Source organism: Aplysia californica, unplaced genomic scaffold, assembly GCF_000002075.1.
Source record: "Aplysia californica isolate F4 #8 unplaced genomic scaffold, AplCal3.0 scaffold00493, whole genome shotgun sequence".
Classification (NCBI taxonomy): Eukaryota; Metazoa; Mollusca; class Gastropoda; order Aplysiida; family Aplysiidae; genus Aplysia; species Aplysia californica.
In genome coordinates, this window is record NW_004797763.1 from 534,839 (window position 1) to 556,382 (window position 21,544).

Sequence of the window (21,544 nt, forward strand, 5' to 3'; positions counted from 1 at the left end):
GAGAGGGGGGGGGGAGGGGCGTAACCTGACCTGTCAAATTGGCCTGCAACTTTTATTCATACGAATAGGCTCGACCAATGACCCCGACAAGTGAGAGTATATAAATAGCACAGCTTCAATCATGTGACTTACTTCTCATCAAAATGGCGAGGATCACGGGAGTCGCTGTGCTGTTGGTTTCTCTTTGTAAGGACATTAGATTCTAGTTTTGTATTAGAGTCTATAAACATTTTTTTCATGTTTTGTGGAATAATTTTCGAATCTCTGAGTATGTGTAAATGATTGCGGCATGCTCGGAGAATAGTTGTAGATCTAGATCTAGAATCTAGAATCTAGAGTATTTAATTAGGTACAACAGCAGCGTTGCCCTATGAAGTTGAACAGTAAGTGTAAGTGTAAGAAGTAACAAAACAATTTAATATCTAATCTTAGTAGCGGAAGCCTCTCCCTCTCAGTCTCAGTAGATCTAATTATTCAAGGCCGCCTTCTTGGGACCGACTAGAATCTAGATCTCACAAGACAATGGTTCATGACTGAGTCCTCTGTTTGCTCTAAATGTTTGGTGAAAGGCCACCTCTATTCTCGGGTGAGAATAGCGCAGACGAGTCTTTTGGCTATTCTCACCCGGTGGGCGTTCACCGTTATAGCCTAGCCTAGGCCAACCAGTAAAGCGTTCACCCTGAACCACAGAATTCTACATTGTGATAACTAAATTGTAGAATTCTGTGCCGTGAACAAACGTGCAATTTTGTCTGTGGGCAGTGGAGAGAGAGAGAAAGAGAGAGTTCAGAGAGAGAGAGGAGTAGCGTGAGAACTTCCAGGCAAAACAAAATGGCGACCCGCATAGTTCGGCTTGATTCGGAAAGTTAAATAGTCGTAGCATCTGTGTAGATGACCAAATTAATTTAGTTTTGTTTTTTAACATCATTTTTTAACTTTGTTTTGGTCAATTTGATCGTCCACAAGAGTAGATCCTGTGAGAACTTCCGAGCAAAACAAAATGGCGACCCGCGTAGTTCAGCTCGATTCGAAAAGTGAAACAGCCATAGCATCTTTGAAGACGATCAAATTAGCTTACTTTTGTCTTTGTGCTATAATAACGTAATTTTTTCTTGGCTTTTATTATTTGATCATTCACACCAATAGACAGTATTCCGAAATGAGGAAAAACAGGTCTTGTTTCACACCGGGTAAGAATAGCCTACGCTGGCAAGTCTCACCCGGGGTGAGAGGTAGATCGTATTTTTATTATCACCCGGGGTGAGGATAGCCACTTCCTTGATGAAAAGAGCCATAGAGGCCTAGGCTATATGATGATGACAACTTTGATAACTGATTTTTTTGGTACTGTCGTAAATGATAGTACTGGGCGGTACCGGCGAAATCCAGTGTCGGTACTTTCTCAGCACTGGGTGCCAAGAACCGCCAGTACTGGCACTGGTACCGGTACTGAGAGGGACACCAAAAGGTGATGTCACAGACTGTGTCTCGCCTCGATCAGCGCGGCCCGCATCATCCCCCCTGCCCCCTAAAAAAATCACACGCCCACACAAGTAACAACTGGAGAGGTGAACTGTGACGCAAAATCCCTTTGAAGTTTGCCGCAGCGTGGGATTAAACTTTGCATGCAGAATTTAAAAAACGGAGTGTCTACATACATGGTAACCGGGCACCTAGTCTCGATATCTACGTATTGGTTCGCGCACTTAGACAGTCTCACCTAGTCTCAGTATCTACGTACACGGTAACTGGGCACCTAGTCTCATCTATGTACACGGTTTACTGTACGTGCACCTCACATTGTGAGTACCGGTTGGGAGTCACCAAAGTTCATTCAGAGCCTGTGCGCTGCGAAGTATAGGGCTCCAGAATGGGGGGGATTATTGATTTTTTAAAAAGGTACAGTCGGGGGAGGGGTGGGGATGAAGGCAACTCTGGATGACAAAAACTGAACTTGGAGTTCTGAAATGCCCGGTTACCATGTACGTGACATTGAGACTAAGTGCCCGGTTGCCAGTTACTGTGTACGTAAATATTGAGGCTACATGCCAGGTTACCGACTAAAAATTGATTTCATTTTCGGAATCAGCGTATCAAAATAAGCGAAGTGGCTCGAGTGGAACTTGATTTGATGCCATATTAAATTTAAGCAAATTTCATTTTTGATTGTCAATTTTGAATCTGAAGTCATGTATCAAGGTCACCCGCTGCGTTGTGCATCTGACGTCACAGCTGCTAGGCCTAGGCCTACACACTGCACACAACTTTCCATGGCCCAAAAAAAAACCCTGTCACGTCTGCTCCTTACCAGAGCCAGTATTAACCGTTGGTGTCGGCTCCTTCCCAGAGCCGGAACTGGAGGCCTCCTTCGGTTGAACTGGAAGTTCTGGTACTGGGTACCGGTACATGCCCATCACTAGTAAACGGTAGATCTCTAGATCTAGGAGATCTACATTCTAGAATTTAGTTGTTGGGGGTAGGAATGCTGGGATAATCTGGTTTTGGCCCCAAGAACATTAACTATTACATGGAGTGTCGAATGGCTCCACTGACGATTACTTCTGGTTCTAAACGATTACTTTTTGACTCACGGGCCGATGTTATGGTGATTGACGCTCGGTGAGCAAGAGATGTCAAACTTAAATTGCAGTAGGGTTAAATGCCCCCCGAATGCCGAAACCCCCTTTGTGAAAAACAAGTTGTGTTACTGCTCATTTTTGTACGTGAAAAAAATAGCAGCTCATCTTTTGGATTGGAAATTCCTTGGATATTATAACATCAATACCGAGTATTTCAGTGATTTGAGAGATATATATATATATATATTATATATATATATATACATACATATATATATATATATATATGGATCTAGTACAACTCATTTGGCCAAACCCGGAGAATCTCAGATTGAAAGGCTACTCTCTCAAGTACAGACTCGGTTGATCTAGATGCTGGTGATCTCTGTGATTTTTATCTGAGATGCACTGCACTGGGTACTCTCTGCATGTGGGGGAGAAATGTTGCTAAGAATATTATTATAAAATAAAGTTTAGGTACCAGATTGGTAAATCAAGTGAGTTATAATATGTCTTTGTAACTTTGTAAACCCACGCACTTTGATATCATGATCAATTTTATCTCCATTGTAGTGGTGAATTGGCTAATGTCTCAAAGTCAAAGAAGACCGAGTACTTAATGATGTAAAAGTAAAGAAGCATGCTGAGTTGAGGCTCTCAGGTCCATTGGGTTAAAATTTACATTTCTTTCTCTTGACATGTCACATGATGGCTCTCATTTTCTTTGTATATATATATATTATATTTGACTCAGGACTGTTGAGCCTTGACTGCCAGAAATATATTTCAAAATTAAATTTTCACACATGATAACCTTTACTTTTACCCCCGAGAGATCATGATCTGTCGTGATAGATTATCTAACTGTGTCCCGAAGTTGTGTATTCAGGTGCTCGTTAATTTTTGGGCATGTGGAGTTACTGGTATCATCTTACAGCTTGTTTCATTTTTCTTGCTTTCAATGAAAAAACCCCCACCTAACTATCTTGAAGAGAAGTTTAGATATTTTTGCAATTGAAGGAGTTGGGGTCACCTTGTTTTAGAGGTAAAATTTGCGAGAAAATGGCCGTCAACGTGTGACTTTGGTCCATAGCAGCTTGAGAGTCCTTGGAAACTGAAAATTTACCTTTTTGTTGCTTTAATCATTTTGAAAATGAAGTCCACACAAAAATAGTGTTTTTAAATGGAATAAAAGTTGTTGAGTTTAAAAATAAAAATTCAATTTAAAAGTTGCCAAACGGATGGAAGAATGCTGGTTTCCTTACTTTCATTATTTTGACAAGCGCCTGATTTCACCACGATGCCTCACGCACCTTAGAACAAGGGAAATAATCCGCTAAAGTACCTGAATGCATTCCATGGTAAAGTAAAGTAAAATTGTTCCCGCTTCCGATCCGGACATTGGGGATTGCCTTGTTAGTGAGACAACTTCCTGGGCCTTTGGCATATGGTGGTAGGGTGGCCAGTTCCTTTCCACGCCGCCTTTACCTGCTTTGTAGACGAGACACTAACCGCTCCGCCACCGCATTTCATGGTATGCCTTTTAAAATCCATGGTTTGGTTCGTTCATCTTTGCCTCCACACGGTTTTGAATTATATTTAAAAAGACTTTATATCACCATCTTCTATTCTGTGTCAACTTGCTGATGCAATCATGTTTATTTCTAGGCTATTAAAAATTATGCACCTGAGAATCACACATAATAAGGTCTTGAACAAAGAAAGGTGAGTTGCATATCTTACACACATTGTGTGAGACAGGGTACAGCCGATACGTAGAAGCAGAATCAGAACACGTGTGTTCAGTCTCAGAACTTTATTCATATCGTTTTTGATTATATGGCTTGTTCTACCTGTGTCTTGCCAATGGATAAAATATAGCTGTCACTTCATTTCTCTTTCTGTTGAATATAGTTTGACAAGAAGCAAAGGCTTTGTGACCGATGAAACAAAGCAAGATCTTGTCTTTTTTATGTACTCATTGTGCGAAGATATAGCCAACACAACAGCCTAGAGTGCTTGTTTAGTCTTCAGTTCTTCAGGGATGTAAATCTTCCGGCTTTTTCCTTTTTTTCCTGCCGACTTGCCATTGGGACCCCAGCTTTTAACAAAAGTCTACTATAGGCCTAAACAATACATATTATATACTAATACTAAATAGAGATTATTTGTTGTAATAGAGGGAAAGAAACAAATATAATTTTGCCTCACTGTATTCTTATTTCAATCAGTGCGCGCTCGCCGTATATTTTCCGGCTTTTTTTTCAAAACCTGTTTACATCCCTGGTTCTTCTTTCATGTTGTTTATAATATTGTTATGGCTTGTTGTAAGGTCTTGTCAATGGTGATAATTTTGTCTCTTCATTTCTTTTTCTATGCTTTTAATACTTTTACCTCTGTAAATAACTATCTGTCTCTTGTACCTGAGTTTATACTTAGAAGCGAATAACTGTTGATTAAAGATTGTGACCTGTGACCCCTTGTATACTCTGGAATTTTTCTTAGTATGTGGGATGTATGTGGTGAGCAGCAAGGGGTTAATATATGCATGCCTCCCTTCACATCGAGATAATCTCGTATATATTTTGTCATTATTATGTTCATAACTTGAACTTTAAAAAAAATTATTATTTACATCCTCTTTCTGCAGGTGCTGGGGCATGGAGTTTGAGATTGGAGCCGAAGCCATTCTGGATTCCAGGCAGCGATGCTTCATACAATGTGACTGGGACCATCCGTCTGCCCTATGCAGAAATTGTGGAGCCGTTTACGGTCCTTTATGATGGACCAAATGGACGTGGCCGTGTGGACTACTACAATGGTAAGTTTTGCTTGAGTTTTTCTTTGTAAATAATAACAATTTAGGAAAAGAGAAATGCAGTTCATAGGACACTTGAGTGGACATTGAGAACTTCACCAACATTTTAGTCTTGTCGTAAAAATAGAAGTAAAAATAATATTGAGGTAGACACAGAATATATCTAAATAACTTGCTCAGAACTTGAACCAATGGGTAAAACTGTTGTGTCGGCTATCTGTTGTTCTTTGTTTGTCTGTGCCCTCAGGTAGCCTACCATAAACTTTATGACACCTACTTAAGGTAATAAAATAAGACAGGAGAGTTCATAGTGTGGAGGCCAAGGCTTTGAGTGTGAGAGAGTCGTCCGACGAGGGGGTAGAAAGGACATATAGAAACTTTGATGTGTACCTTCTAAGAGTGAAGAAACTACAGTTTTTGAACTCTGTATTTGTTTGAATTCAAGTACACGTTAACCCATTGACCCCTTGCCACCGGTAAACTGGTGAGCGAGACCTATCTCCAACCCTGCCAGCGTGGGACAAAACGCTCACAAAAAACTGTGTTTACGACGCAGGATGTTAAATTTGAATTTAGATCTTTCTGAATTTAATTAGATGTTGGTAATGATGAGGAATAACCTGAGTGCGATATGGAGTGTGATTCTGATGACGAATTTATGGATGTTTGCAATATCATTTAGGAGCTCAGGCAGAGGGGCACGGTAGCCTTAGGAGGTCAGGGCTCAAAGGGTTAAAGAACCAACTCAAGGACACCACAGTTGTTACATTGACAGACACCAGTACACCCGTGATTTCATTTCTCAGAATACAGTCTAATCTGTCCAAGATGACCACCCATTGTCGAGGAGAAAAGTAGTGATCAGGTTGTCATTTTAAACAGGGTCATTAAAATATACATAAAAAAAATGAATGTGGGAAGTGGGAAATGATTGGGTTTTTTTTTTAGGAAGTGCTTAACTGCACTTACAATACAGTAAGGTCATATAAGTGCCGAAGATTTGAAGTGTTACAAGAGAGTAAAAAACAGAAAAAAGAAGGAGGGGAGATAAAGATGACAGATGTTTGATAAGAAAAAAGAAGCAAACCACACCAGAGCACCCACCAACCACCCACGGAAATGACTGTTTGTACAGATGATTGTCTTAGACAGGTGGTCATAAGAGCAAGTTCAATGGTTTTTGCTTTGAAACTCATCAGTTAAAAATTTATTTGAGTGGTGTTGATGTCTCCGTAAAGAAAGGGATTGGCTCCTTTTCTCTTTTTAGCCTTTTTTATGTAAAAATTTCCATAGTTGACTTTGGCCTATGTGTTTCATTTAATCTACAGGAATACAAAGGGTCATTTCCAAAGTGAAGACACCAGAGTTGCCCTATGGTGTGACCCTTAAGATCATCCCTTTCTCCACACAAAAGGTGTTGAACAAGATCAGCTGCTTTTCCGCCAATGGCTCGCAAGAAATGCCAACAGAGCTCACTGTGATCTTTCCCGATACCACTGATTTCAAGGTAGATGCTCATTGCTCTTTTGACATTTTCACCTCATCATGGTTGTTCCACTAATTTTTTATTTTGTATATTGTGTAATTTTTATGTGCTTGTTATTTAATTTGGTAGGGATAAAAATGCCTTTCACGTGTGCGGTTAAATTAGAAAAAAACAAACCACCTTTCACTTGTGTGGTTAAATTTCAACATTCGAGTTACATTACAAACACATTTTGACATCCTGAAGATTCTCTTCTTTTCTACATGAAAGTATTGCTCAGTAGGCCTAATGGTTTATCAACAGACAGATTTAATTTTTTTTAATGATTTGGGTTTCCCCCTCCACATAAAACAACTGTAAATGTAGTTTATTTATTTTATTGTTTTCTCTTCCACTATTCTTTGAGACAAATTTATGTCAGTTGAACCTTTGTTGAGAAGAAAGTTATCCCACCAATTTAATCAGCTTGTTTGAATTTTAAAAACAAAATGAAATAACATGAGCATTTGAATCTATTTGAAACTCCTGTGGTATGGTATGTGTATGGAGTAGAGTCTTCATATTATGACGTTTTCATAAAATGAAATTGTTCTTTTCTATTTCAGCAGAATTCTGGGTCTAAATTGCACTTTCTTTTTGAAGGGTTACAATAAACATGAAAGTCTGGTCTTTGTAACATTATTACTGTATTTGTGGTATAAAGAGAGTGGTTTTAAAAAAAAATTGTTATGGTGTGGCGTCTGTGCTCGAGTGGTTGGGTTTACAGACTCTCAGCTGTAAGGCCTTGGGTTTGAGAGCCCATGGAGGGTATGATGTTGTGTCCTTTAAAAATGCACTTTACATGCATTTTCCTCACTTCACCCAGGTGAGAATAGGTACCCAGCTTTAGACAGCAAAAGATCTTGTCAGTTAAGTTTTTTAATGTGTGTAATCTGCAGCTCGCACTATGTGCTTCCCGGGAAGTTGAGAACATTTCTGAGTGGTGTTCAAGGATCTGCAGGGGTGATGATAGTTATAAAGTTCATAGAGCATGCTGTAGAGCTATGCCACTGGGGGCTCCAGCGGCGTAGTGAGTAGTGAGTTTAGACTCAAGTAATGTCAAACTAGTATCTGTGACACGGGGGATCAGATGGGTGGTCACTGGGGTGTGTCCTTGAGCAAGACACGACAACCCTTGCTAAAAAATACAGGGCGCTGCACTGTGGCGACCGACAGTGACATGGTTGTAAACTGTTCTGTATTTGTGTAATATTGTGTATTTATGTATATAATTATGCATGTATTTATGTATGTACGTATTTATAATTATGTATATATGTGTATGTTTACCATTGTAAACCAAAGTGCCCTTCTGGGACTAATAGAAGTGTAATTTATTTTTTATATTTTTTTATCTATATAAATGCAATTATTTCTATCATTATCATGCTGAAATTGAATGTTTCTCTCTGACAGTACGTTGGAAAGGGGGCTGTGAGAGGTTTACCATGCAAAATGTACCAGAAAGTTGTCACTGTGGGCAAAAAGGTAAGCCTTCAATTGTAAATGTTGTAGCTAGAAATTGTCATGCGTTTGTTTTACTGTTTTACCCACAGAAGTTTGATTCCAAACCTGTTGCATATTTGGTATTGTTTGCAGCACATGTATATTAATGTTTGTGTGTTTAAATCTTTGTATTTTATGTGGTTTTGCCATTGATACCCAAATTTGCCAGTGGGGATCAATAAATGGTTGGTTGTTTTTTTTATTTGTTTGTTTGTTTGTTTCTTTCTTTCTTTATCTGTTTATCTGTTTATTTATTTATGTATCGTTTTATTATTGTGGCGATTGGCGATGGGATGGGTATTGTCTAGGTTTTTTTCTACAGTGTATTTACATTAGTTTATTAAAGACTGTACAGAGCTCAGACATTGGCGGATGGCAGTGTAAAGGCGCAAATACTGTATTTATACAGACTTTCTTTTTCGTGCACTGGTGAAACCAGGCAGTAAGTGGGGCTGGCAGTTTAATGAGGTTTGACTGTATATATATATATAATATATATATATATATATAGGACATTTTATTATCTCACAGGTAAGCTAACTGGCGTCTGTGGTGGAATGGTTATGCTCTTCTCTATTGCACGCAGATGTTTAGGTGATTCCCATGACGTAGACGAGTCAGTATCTGTTTGTCTGCCACTATGTTTTTCACTGCTCATTCTGCACTGGCCCCGACATACTGGGTTGGAGTTGCCAAGCTAATTAAATAATTTAGGTCTAAATTGTGTCATGGTTGGCATAATGCATTACAATTACCTTGGCTTGGGTAGCCTAGTGGTTCGGCTATACTGCTCTCCTATCGTGAGATTGCGGGTTCGGGGGTTCAAGCCTCTGCTCAATCCAACGTTGTGTTCATGGGAAAGGTACTTAACATGAATTTTCCACTTTGCTCAGTCCTTTTGGAGATGGACGTTATACCCATTTTTTCATTACAATTACAATTGTAATATCAGAAAACTGATTGTGCATCTAGTTTAAACATTATTACTTTTTTAAAAAGGGGGTGGTTGGCGGGTGCTCTGGTGTGGTTTGCTTCTTCTTTCCTATCAAACATTTATCGTCCTCATATCCCCTTTTTCTTTTTTATGTTTGTTACTCTCTTTTAACAGCTCTAATCTTCTCGCACTCATGTGACCATATGCAGTTGCGAGCGCCGTAAAACCTCTACTAAACCTAAAAAACTGTCAACAATAATTGTTTATTATTTCATATGCATATATATGACTGTGGGTCTGTTTGTGAGTGCAAGCATATGTTTTAGAGATGCATTTTGAAGAGACTTTGAGAGGATGCGTGACAGAATAATATGTGAGGCAGCATGGTGAAATCAGGCACTTTTCAAAATAATCAAAGTGAAGAAACTGGCATTTTTCTGCCAGTTTGGTAATTTTCATCAAATTTTTGTTTTTTGGCTTAACACCATAGTTGTCCAATTAAAAACACATTTCTGGGTGGATTGTACTGAAAAACATTGATTAAAGGCATGAAAAATTAAGTTTTGAAGTTCCATGGACTGTCAAGGTATGGAAATAACCAAACTTTGGGGGCCATTTTCTCGCTAATTCTACCTTTGAAACCAGGCGACCCCATCTTCTTCAATCTCAAATATCTTGACGTCTGTTCAAGATAGATTGGCATTTTTTTTTTACCAATAGCAAGACAACTGAACAAGCTTTAATTAAGGCAAACTAATAATTCCAAATGCCCAAAAATTAATGAGCGCCTGATTCCACCATGTCGTGACACATATGTGTATGGATGTAAACGTGTGTTTGTGTATGTGTATTGGTGTGGGGGACCACCAAACCAGTGTAGGCAATAAAGTTTTATTTTATTTTACTTATCTTATCCCAGAAAAGCACTTACACGATGGCAGTCACCGATGATGCCGCTTCTCTGCCTGTCCGTTATGAGATGATGGGTTACGACTCTCTCCTGGGCTCTCACTACGACAAGTACTACGTGGACTACCTCGAGTTTCATGATCACGTCACATTCTCCGATGCGGACTTTGAGGTTCCCCCAAGTGAGTAGCAAGATTTAAATGAGTGGTGGGGGCTCAAGTGTGGTTTGCTCCTTCTTTCCTAATAAAATCTGCCATCCTCATATTTCTTACTTTTCTTTGTATGTTAATCTCTGGTATCGTCTTTAATCTTTGGCACTTATGCAACCTGCTTATATTGCAAGTGTCGTAAAACTTTCATCAAAACCAAACAAAACTAAACAGAATTTATTAGATAGTACTTATCGAGCTGATATACGTCTCTGTGAGACTACGACAGTAAGACTACAGCAGTGAGACTGTAGAAACAAGTTCAGCTGTTGTTATACTTGTTGTTGTTCTATATTTGTAAAGCAACATGCACTCTTGTAACATAAGTAGCAGATATGACTAAATTGTGTCAATAGCGCCATTGTCAAAAATACTCAAGCAAACACAGAAACAAAAAGCAAGTTCTGACAAAAAATGAGATTCTATTAAGTCTTGTGCTGTCTTTTTAAAGAAGAATCAGTTTACAAACTGGCAGTTGTAAGAGTGCAATCGGAGATGAGGCAATCTCCCAGGGCCTAACGTAAATATATAAAAACTAAAGAAAGTGGCGAGAGACAGACAATTGTAGCATCGACTGCTCTCTGCCTTGTGTTCCTTACGGTTCAGGGAGAGATGAAGTAAGTAAGTCAGAGGTGTCTTTTATTCTGTCAAAATAATTTTTGTTTGCCTTTGTCTTGCAGGTATGAAATGTGGACCCTACCCAGGCCCAGGCATGAAGGCCAAGAAGATTCTACTGGATCCGATCCGTGAGTTTATTCATCATCAGGAGGACCACATGCACGAGGAGTTTGAGATCTTCAAGAAAGTCCACGGCAAAACCTATGATGATGCCGAGCATGAATCTCGCAAGCACATCTTCAGACAGAATCTGAGGTGAGAATGATAATTGAAAAAAATAACAACAAAAAACCCCAAGAAAACTGAAATAGCAAAAAACAAAACCCCGAAGTCACCACATTTGTCTTTTCTATTATAGGCTTATAGGAATGATGAGGCAGTGACAAATGCAGTTTCTAGGACACTTGAATCGACATAACGGTTTTAAACACCTTGCTTTGACAGGAAAAATAGAAAGCAAATGAAAAAGGCATAGACCCAGAACGACTTATTTGGAAAATCCCCTTGTGTTAGTTGTCTCCTTTTCACCCAAACCAACAAACTCAGTGGACGATAAAACTCAGTGGGAGGTTGGCGGGTGCTCTGGTTGGGTTTGCTTCTTTTTTCCTTTCAAACATATATCGTCATTATCTCCCCTCCTTCTTTTTTGTATTTGTTACTCTCTTGTAACACCTCTTATCTTCGGCACTTATATGACCTTATTGTGTTGCAAGTGCCGTAAAACAATTACTAAAACAAATTACCCTCTCGACTGAAGACTGAAATACAGTCGACATTTGATTGTTGAGGAGAAAAGTGGCTGTGTTGGACAGGTATAGTCTTGGGTAGTGTCATGACAGAAAAAAACACAAGGAAGGAAGTGGAAAGCGGTCGTTGTACAAGGGATTGACTTGGATAAGATAGGATAAGATAATGCTTTTCTGTCCCAGAGGGAGATTTTTTCATGGCTGTACAGGATTGTGAAAACACATGCAGGTACACATAAAAATTTTAATTATATATTACTCTCATTGAAATTCAGTTTGAAAAGCAAAGTAAAGCTGACACATATCACATCAGATGCATCATTCAACCACATGCAGGAATTTACTTACAAGACCTTTAGAGTTATATAGATACATACTCAAAAAAGCAATAGACATTGGCCTTATGCCAGATGTTAAAAACATTTTTTTTTTCTTTCTTTGTTTTTAGAGGTACATATCTGCCCCTGCGTAATCTTACAATTTGTGGGGAAAGGGGATGTGATGGGTCGTTTATAGTGCTGTTTATCTTTTTTATACTTGTGATCTTGAACATTTCATCAATTTCTAGGATAGGTAGGCCGTTACAGCAGGTTTGACTGCAGTTGCGATCAGTCTGGCTATTTAGTTTTACCTATCGGTGCTCTCTCCACCTTGTTGCCCAAAAGAGTGACTTAAAAAAAAGGAGAAAAATGAAAATCATTTCTGCTCTGGTCTTCCCACGCACACAGGTACATCAGTTCCAAGAACCGTGCTGGCCTGAGCTACACCCTGGCTGTGAACCACATGGCTGACCGAACCGAGTCGGAGATGAAGGTCATGCGTGGCTTCCGCTACTCCCACGGACCCCGAGGGGGCAAGACATTCTCCATGCTCCAGATCCCCAGGAATGATGTGCCTGATCAGTGGGACTGGAGGCTGCAAGGTTAGTTTAGTTTTAACTTTTGTGTACACTCATATGGGCGTCCGCATACATACACACACTCACACACACACACACACACACATACATACACACACTCACACACACACACACACACACAGGTGTGGGCGCTCATACACACACACATACACACACACATACACACACACATACACACACACTCAAACACACACACTCAAATGCACACACACTCAAACACACACACACACACAAACACACACTCAAACACACACACACATGCACACATATTTGGATTACCGTGTGAGATAAATTTGAAAAGCATTTTTTTGTGGATTGCTTATTCAAATTGGACATTAAACATAAATTTTGAGAGATACATTTTCATCTGACAGTGACTGGACGGTGAGTTTTCCCTTCTTATCATAACTCAGCGAGAGCATAAGGACTGTAAGATCATTGTTATCAGATAGATTTGTCCTTGATCACTTTGTTTCGACATACTGGAAAGTATTATACTGTCAGTTAGTTGCTAAAATGTACCATGCCAAAAATTTTTTAATGATTTTTTTTTTTGCAGTTCCTTAATCTGTGGTGTCAGTTGCATAATTAATCTCAAGAAGTGTCTTGTTGAAATTCAAATTCTAGTACATTTTTCCAGCTTGGTGGATGGTTGATGGGTACTCTTGTGTGGTTTGCTCCTTCTTTCCTGTCAAACATCTATTGTTCTGATCTCTCCTCCATGTGTTTGTTACTCTCTTGTAACAACACCTTTAATATTTGGCACTTATATGACCAAATTGTGTTGCAAGTGCCGTAGAACTCTTACTAAAACAATAACAGCTTGTTGGGGATATTCTCTCACAAATCTAAATCTGTTGTGTGTGGGTGGTTGGCGGGTGCTCTGGTGTGGTTTGCTTCTTCTTTCTTATCAAACATCTATCATCCTTATCTCCCCATTCTTCTTTTTTATGTTTGTTACTCTCTTGTAACACCTCTAATCTTCGGCACTCATATATTACCTTATGCAGTTGCGAGCGTCGAAAAACTCTTACTAAAACTAAAACTAAAAAATCTAAATCTGCTGTGTGCAGGAGCTGTGACTCCCGTCAAGGACCAGGCCATCTGTGGCTCTTGCTGGAGCTTTGGCACCACCGGAACCATTGAGGGAGCCAACTTCCTCAAGGTAGGTCTTGTCTTACAACCAGAGAAGATAAGATGGTGGGTGGTTGGCGGGTTCTCTGGTGTGGTTTGCTTCTTTTTTTTCTATCAAACACCTATTGTCCTTATCTCCCCTCCTTCTTTTTTATGTTTGTTTCTCACTTGTAACACCTCTAATCTTCTGGTGCGTATATGACCGTATGCAGTTGCAAGTGCCGTAAAAACCTCTACTAAAAAAAAGATAAGATGGGCCATTGTACTGGTATTGTGCACATATCCAGGCCAACTCCCCCGAAGTTTATTTTACAGAAGATGTGAAAACTTTTCTTTTAATGAGACCACTTCAACTGTTTTGTCTACCTTCTTTGAAGTATTGCCACCATTTGTTCTGATGATGTATTTGTTGACCATGCTTTACAAAATTGTGAAATATCAAGATTTTTTAACGTATTGGAGATGTGAAGAATACTACCCCAGGGGTACAAAATGACCCCTTTGAAATAAAAAAACCCTGTAAAAACTCCCAACAAAAACAAGAGCAGAATGTATTCTTTGGAAACTTTGTATACCCATGTACAGTGTATATGTGCACACTTGAAATTGTCCATTACTGCCTCCCATTGTCGTAGAGATGGATAAGTGTTTGCCTCAGAAATGTAAATGTCATGGACAGCGTCATTATCATAGCTGCCACTTTCCCGCTAAATAGCGGAAACTCCGCTTCATCTAGCTTTTCCTGCTACTTTATTCCTTCCTCCGCTGGACCACTCTCGGCCGCAAATTGCGATACTTTTTACACGCTGAAAACACCGTACCGGGAGAGAGACGAAATCGCAGCTTGCGCATGTCCGCCCGTAGCTTTCTACTTCCATTCTTCTAGGCCTAGCGCTAGTTTCACTTTGTTTATTGTGGAGCAACAAAGTGTCGATCGGGCATCGGGACGTTAGCGCGCCGAGCTGTCATTGAAAACGGCGGAAATTCGAGAGAAATTGATGCTGAATGCAAAAATAAAAGGAGCTGGAACGAGAAAGAAGCTGCCGGCGCGACTTGAAAAGTTCATGAGAAGATTGAACTAACCGCTGCTGCACTTTGCGTTTGGTGCGATAAAGAAATCGCAGCACTCCTGTACAATTGCGGTCCCGTTTGTTTACATGATGGCTATATTGTGGCTGTTGATGAAGTGAACACTGAATATAGATCTAGATCTAGATAATCTATCTCTAGATATAATCTAGATTTACACATATTTAGATATCTAGATTCTAGACCTAGATTAGATAGCCTAGGCTATAATTTTAATTCATGTTAGATCTACACTCTACAGAGGGACTACTAAGTTAAGTGCAAACGGGACCGCAATTGTACAGGAGTGCTCAGTACAGCGGTAGAGGTGTTGCTTCCTTGATCCAATACTGCGCGCGCTCAACATTGATGTACAAGTTTTAAGTTGAAAGAAATCTTTTTATAAGACACCAGCTTGCAACAAACACTGGATTTTTAGTCACCAAGTCCAAACTGTGTCAAATTGACTCAAATGCTTGTTAGTCTACTTAGTGCCTTTGTTTTTTTTTTTTTTTTTCCAAATACATTTTAATTCAGTTGCTTATGGTTAACAAATATGACAGTTTTCCCTTGAAAAACCATAAGCTAGATTTTCCAGTATATATTGCCTCTGGATCTCACTGGTTTTACTCCGGCCTTCGGAGAGCGCGCGTCCGCCTTCGCATTGATTTCCTCCTTTTTTGAAATTCCTGAGTGGCAGCTATGCATTATGATATCTAAAAATAGACACAAGCAGGAATTTGACGGGGGTCGTTATTGCAGGTTTGACTGTATATATATACATATTCGTTTTTTCTTCTATTGTTTCCCCAGACCGGCAACCTGGTGCGCCTGTCCCAACAGGAACTGGTTGACTGCGCATGGGGCTTCGGCAACAACGGCTGCGACGGTGGTGAAGATTTCCGCTCCTACGGGTACATGCTGGCCAACGGAGGCTTGACCAGTGAGGAACAGTACGGGCAGTACCTGGCCATTGTGAGTGGACATTTAAAAAAATTTTTTTTTGGGGGGGGGGGGTTGGTTTTTAAAATTTTTTTATAGTATGTGCATGGAGGTTGTGCAGGGGAATCAAGGCAATAAAAAAAAAAGGAGTAAACTATGGCTACATTTCTGTCTATGTCAAACCTAGCCTAGACAATGCCCAGTGTCAGGAAGAAAAGGGATCATCTTATCTTAGACTGGTGGTCTTCTTAGACAATGTCAGTTTGGTGGAGAAAAAATGCACGATGGGAAGGGGTTAAGTTTGCCGGTGTTTGTCTTGGACAAGTGGGATACAGCTTAACTCTTAGTTGTCGTATTGTGCATTTTTTTTGGTTAACACAATAGCCCAATCTCGTATGTCATGGGTCTCAATATTCTGCTATTTAGCGGATTTCCGCTACTGTCATTTCCTCCGCTAAACTCCGCTACCCAGTAATGTGCCACCACTTTCTGTACATAATCTAAATTGTAAATATTTGGTAAATTACTCTTTTACTTGAAATTATCTTCTAAACCCTCAAATTGGTATGAAATAACCTTGCTTTGATAAATTGATGGTTTTTATCTCAGCATTCTAGGGTTAAACAGTGTAATAATAATGGGTGTCTCGTGAATATGGTTGTCTGTCGCGATCATGCGGAAAATTCCATCTTTTTTAAAATTCTGAGTTGAGACCCATGTATGTGTTTTGTGTCATAGTATTATATATACAGTCAAAATTATCGAAGACGACCACCCACTGTGGGGGGAAAAAGTGATTGTCTTAGACAGGTAGATGTCTTAGTGTCATTATAATGTAAAAACCCACAAGAGGAGAAATGGGAATTGGCTGTTTGTACTGGTGATTGTCTTATTTAGGTGGCTGTCAGAGCAGGTGTGCACATATGATTTTCATTTTATGATTTTCGTTTACAGGATAGTTTTTGCAAGAAGAACTCTGTGACCCCTGTGGTGCAGATCACCAACTACACCACGTTGCCCCAGGGTGACCTGAACGCCCTCAAAGTGGCCCTCTTTAACTATGGCCCAATCTCCGTGGCCATTGATGCCTCACACAAGTCCTTCGGCTTTTACTCTGATGGCGTTTACTATGACCCAGCATGCAGTAAGTTATTTCAATATTGTTTGCTTTACTTTCCATCTAATTATTGGCAAGGAGACCTCAAAAGTTAACGGAAATCTGAAGGGGCCGTAGTGTTCAGCAACATTCCCACCAGAGACTTGCATGTCCTTTTACAGATGAACGAGAGGAAGGAGACTTTTTGTCTGTTGATTCTGCCTGTCTGTCTTGCCCTTTCCCATCACTGTAAGACAGTCATCGTGTCAGTGTGCCTGTCCTTACTCAAACCAACAAAACAAACAATTTGATGTGTTTGCTGTTGATTCAGTTGCATGGGAGACTAGAGATGCTGTGGGAAGTCCCCAACTTTTTTTCTTTCCCTTTGTTTTGTTTTTGTCTGTCTCATTGTTTCCTTATACCAAATAATTATTTATGTGTCGGTGTGCTTCTCTTTTCCCACACTCAGTGTTGATTCTGTTGCTGCAATAATGGTTCAACTGTGGGGGGAGGGGGGGGGGGTTGTTTTTGTTTTCTATGGTCTAGCATGCAGTAAGTTTTGTCTTTGATTTTGATGTTGTAGTTGCGTCATCGGTTCAGTCATTGATTATGACACACACAGCATGTGGTAGGGTGTTTGATTTGTCTTTAATGTTGCAGTTGTTTTCAGTTCAGCAATTGCGCACATTGTAGGAGAGGGCCACTTGTAAATCCTACTTTTCCCATAGCCCTTTGTTTTATTGCTGTCTGCTTCGTCTTTTCCTCACTGCATGTTTTAACCAAAAAAAAAGAATCTGAAAAAAGTAGGTGGTTGGCATGTGCTCTGATATGGTTTGTTCCATCTTTCCTGTCACTGTCAAACATCTATTGGCCTTATTTCTCCGCCTTCTTTTCTGTGCATATTTCTCTCTGGTAACACCTCTAAACTTTGGCATTTATATGATGTATTTGTGTTGCAAGTGCTGTAAAACTTTTACTAAGTGAGTGGTTGGCGGGTGCTCTGGTGTGGTTTGCTCCTTCTTTCCTATCAAACTACTATTGTCTTTATCTCTCCTCCTTCCTTTTTATGTTTGTTACTATCTTGTAACACCTCTAATCTTCGGCACCTATATGACCTAATTGTGTTGCATGTGCCGTAAAACTCCTACTAAAAACTAGACTCCTACTAAGCTCAGAAATCAGAAAAGAACAACCCACTCATGCTGTGTTTCCTTGTTTTGCAGAGAGTGACCCTGACAGCCTTGACCACGCTGTCCTGGCCGTGGGCTACGGCGTCATGGACAACCAGGCCTACTGGCTGGTCAAGAACTCATGGTCAACCCACTGGGGAAACGACGGCTACGTTCTCATGTCGCAGAAGAACAACAATTGCGGCGTGGCCACTGACGCCACCTATGTCGACATTAAGTAGATTGTCGATTGATTGAAGCTCTTGGGTCGGCGACACTTGTCTGTCAGCAAAATTGCTTTGAATCAGCTTGCTGTAGTTTGTTCAAATTGCTGCAGCTAAGATAATCAGGTGGCATTACTTTTTATTTAATTTCTCAGGGTGCCTTAATAAATTTGGAATGTTAATTGCTTGAAAAGGTTTTTCCTATTTTTGTTTGAAAAACATCTTTGCAATAATTCTTTTTCTCTTTTGATCCAGTAAGTTTTTGAGAGAAGTCAGGTTTTTAGTTTTCATAGTAGTGGCACGATGAATTGTCATTTTAGTGTGAGGAATAGGAACAGGGTATGTTCAGAAAGATGAAATGGCATAGGTCACAATTGTGTCATCTGAGGAGACTGACCCAAGAGTTACGGTTAAGTCTTTCATAATGATATCTTTATTTAGCTTGACTCTGGTGTTTTCCCTCTACCTGATTTATGCACAATATATATGTTTGAGTGTGTGTGTGTGTGTGTGTGTCTGATTGTTTTTTTTGTTTGTTTTTTTTATTTTTGTTGTTGTTTTGTCTGATTTGAAAGATCACATAAAGAAGAAATATATGCCAACCTCTGATGCCTCTTATGCTTTAAGAGTTTTATTGTTCCTTTGGTTAATCCAATTCTGTGTACAGCGAATCTATATATACTTTTCTATTACTGTGTCTGCTCTCTTTCTGTCTCAATCATTCCATGACCTGTGCATCTGAGGTTTCTATAAAATGTTTCTGCAATTAGCACAAAGTTTAATGAAATAACGTAGCAGGATGGCAGTATCATAGTATGATGATGTTTCCAAAGTTCTGTACTTGTCATGTATGTAAGAGCAATAAGTAAGTAAACTTAAGGCCCCTGCAACTTTGCACTTTAGAGCAAAAAATTAGTTTGGTAACTAATGATCCAATGGTGACTCAAGTTCATCCCAGATGTTGTACAATAGGTCCGACATGTGTGAATGGGGGCCCGATTTTACTTATACCAGAGACTGTTACTGTTGTATTTTCTTCATTTGAAAGCAAAGAGAGTTTATAGAGTACCACATTTAGAGAATTCATGTCAGAGAAAAATCCGTCACAGTATTCACATAATTTTCGTTATGCTCGGTAAGTGTTGATTTAACCCTTGGCAGCCAGATGCAGTAGTATTTATTATAGTGTTTTAATTTTATAGAACAACTTTATACAGTATCGAGTGTAGCAGTGAAAGGGTTCATCATGTCTGTTTGGAAAAGGAGTCATTATATCACACCAATTGTGCCATCAAGCAATTTTTGCTCATTTTTCAACAAACTGAGGGATTATAAAAGTTCAGTTTGAGCTGGCAGTATGGTTGACCCAACAGGTTTGTTTGAAGTTTGTTGCTGCCAGCAGTGTGCATGGGCTGGTCTTACTTTGTCAGTTGTCTACATTGAAAATAAATGTTTCCTACCTTTCATAAGAACTCATTTCTTTATTCTTTTTCCTTTAAACTTTATGACTACAGGTACAAATTTCTTCCCTTCTGCTGTTTCTGTCTATCTGTCTTTCTTTTTTTGTGCCCAAAATGGCAGTTATTGTTTGCGTGTGCTTCCCTTGTTTTCCAAACGAATATACAAACAGCAAAAAAGCAAAGCTCCCAGATATGGCCGCAGTGAGAGGATATATATATATGGAAATTTTGAGAGGGGAAAGAAATTAGGGTGACAGTTCACTTGATGGTTTACCGCAGCGTTTCTGTTCTACTTGACACTATACCACCAGACCAGTCTGTTTACAGTTCTACTTTACGGTCTACTAGCCTACTACAACCCACAAACATAATCTGTTGGTGGTTGGTGGGTGCTCTCGTGTGGTTTGCTCCTTCTTTCCTATCAAACATCTATCGTCCTTATCTCCCCCTCTTCTTTTTTATGCTTGTTACACTCTTGTAACACCCCTAATCTTCTGTCGTTCATATGACCTTATGCAGTTGTAAGTGCCGTAAAACCTCTACTAAAACTAAACTAAACTAACATAATCTAATCCTAATCCTCCTGACCTTCATAAAATTGAGGAGGCATTGAGGAGATCTTTGATTGTCCCTCATACCGCTGTCAGTAAGTTGAGCTGCAGGTATAACTTAAAAGATGTGAATTCTATTGCTGTGTTTGCACATTTGGTTGTTTTTTGGGTTGTTTTTTTTTTACTCAATTGTAACAGTCTCTATTTTTCTGCTAGCACCAACGTTGCATCTCTCTTGGCCTGGTTTGGCCTCGTCCCATCTCCTACTCCTAGATCATACATTGTATGGTGGAAATTATTTTGGTCCCTCTTGAAGATAAATTCAAATACATCATGTGACAAAATTACACTCTACTGTCATGCTTATTCATCACTTAGAAGTTAGATTGTAATCTATTGCTTTTCGCTTGGTCATTCTATCGCATAATGTTCTTTTTAATGGATATCAAACCTAACAGTTTGTAAAGATATCTTCATGTGCCAAGATAACAGCACACAATCAGTTACATCCAATGCTTCTTATTATCAGAAAAGGAAAAAAATCAGTTTAATTTAGATGCTTACGAATCTTTGCCTATTCCCAGTTTTTTTGTTTTTTTGTTTTTGTCAGCTTCATTCCAAAACCACTCAAATCAGTTCCAGGGGTTTCCAGATGAGATAGATCTAAAGCCGTTATTCGAATAATGATTTAGATTTTAGAGGGACATCTTACAACTATTTTTTTTTCCTGTTTCATCATTTCCTTTCTACTTTTTGATTTGGAAATAACGAGTGCTCTTGTTATGTTTCTGAATTTATTCTTTTTTCCCAAACAAAATTTCTTCAAAACTCAAATAATAATTGAAAAACAAAATAAAAATTACACACTCGTGGAATGACTGCTGACAATTCAGTAGATAATCTGGTAACAGCAACGATCTCTCATTTCTATCACTATCAGTTTTCAGCTGTCTGTAGTCTGTAGCTAGAGAACATAACGTTGATAATGATATAATATAATAATAGTAATGAAACCCTAATATGATAGCCTTAACACTTGTCAGTCGAAAGCTCTGCCACTATCTGCTGACAAAAGGCCTGTCACCATTATCAGTGTCATGTTGCTCATTGTGGTCTTTGAAAATAAATGTTTGCAAA

At 39.3% G+C, this 21,544-nt stretch overlaps 1 protein-coding gene across 1 annotated transcript; it reads left to right on the forward strand.

The window, feature by feature from the left end:
• The first annotated feature begins 132 nt into the window (after window positions 1–132).
• Window positions 133–19,865, forward strand: LOC101861605 (digestive cysteine proteinase 1). The gene is made up of 11 exons (XM_005105816.3): window positions 133–186; window positions 5,230–5,400; window positions 6,726–6,904; window positions 8,339–8,410; window positions 10,282–10,453; window positions 11,161–11,353; window positions 12,573–12,766; window positions 13,837–13,928; window positions 15,779–15,940; window positions 16,862–17,051; window positions 18,227–19,865. Exons 1-11 carry the CDS (start codon window positions 144–146, stop codon window positions 18,412–18,414), a joined length of 1,656 nt encoding a protein of 551 aa, XP_005105873.1. The 5' UTR covers window positions 133–143; the 3' UTR covers window positions 18,415–19,865.
• Window positions 19,866–21,544: the final 1,679 nt, after the last annotated feature.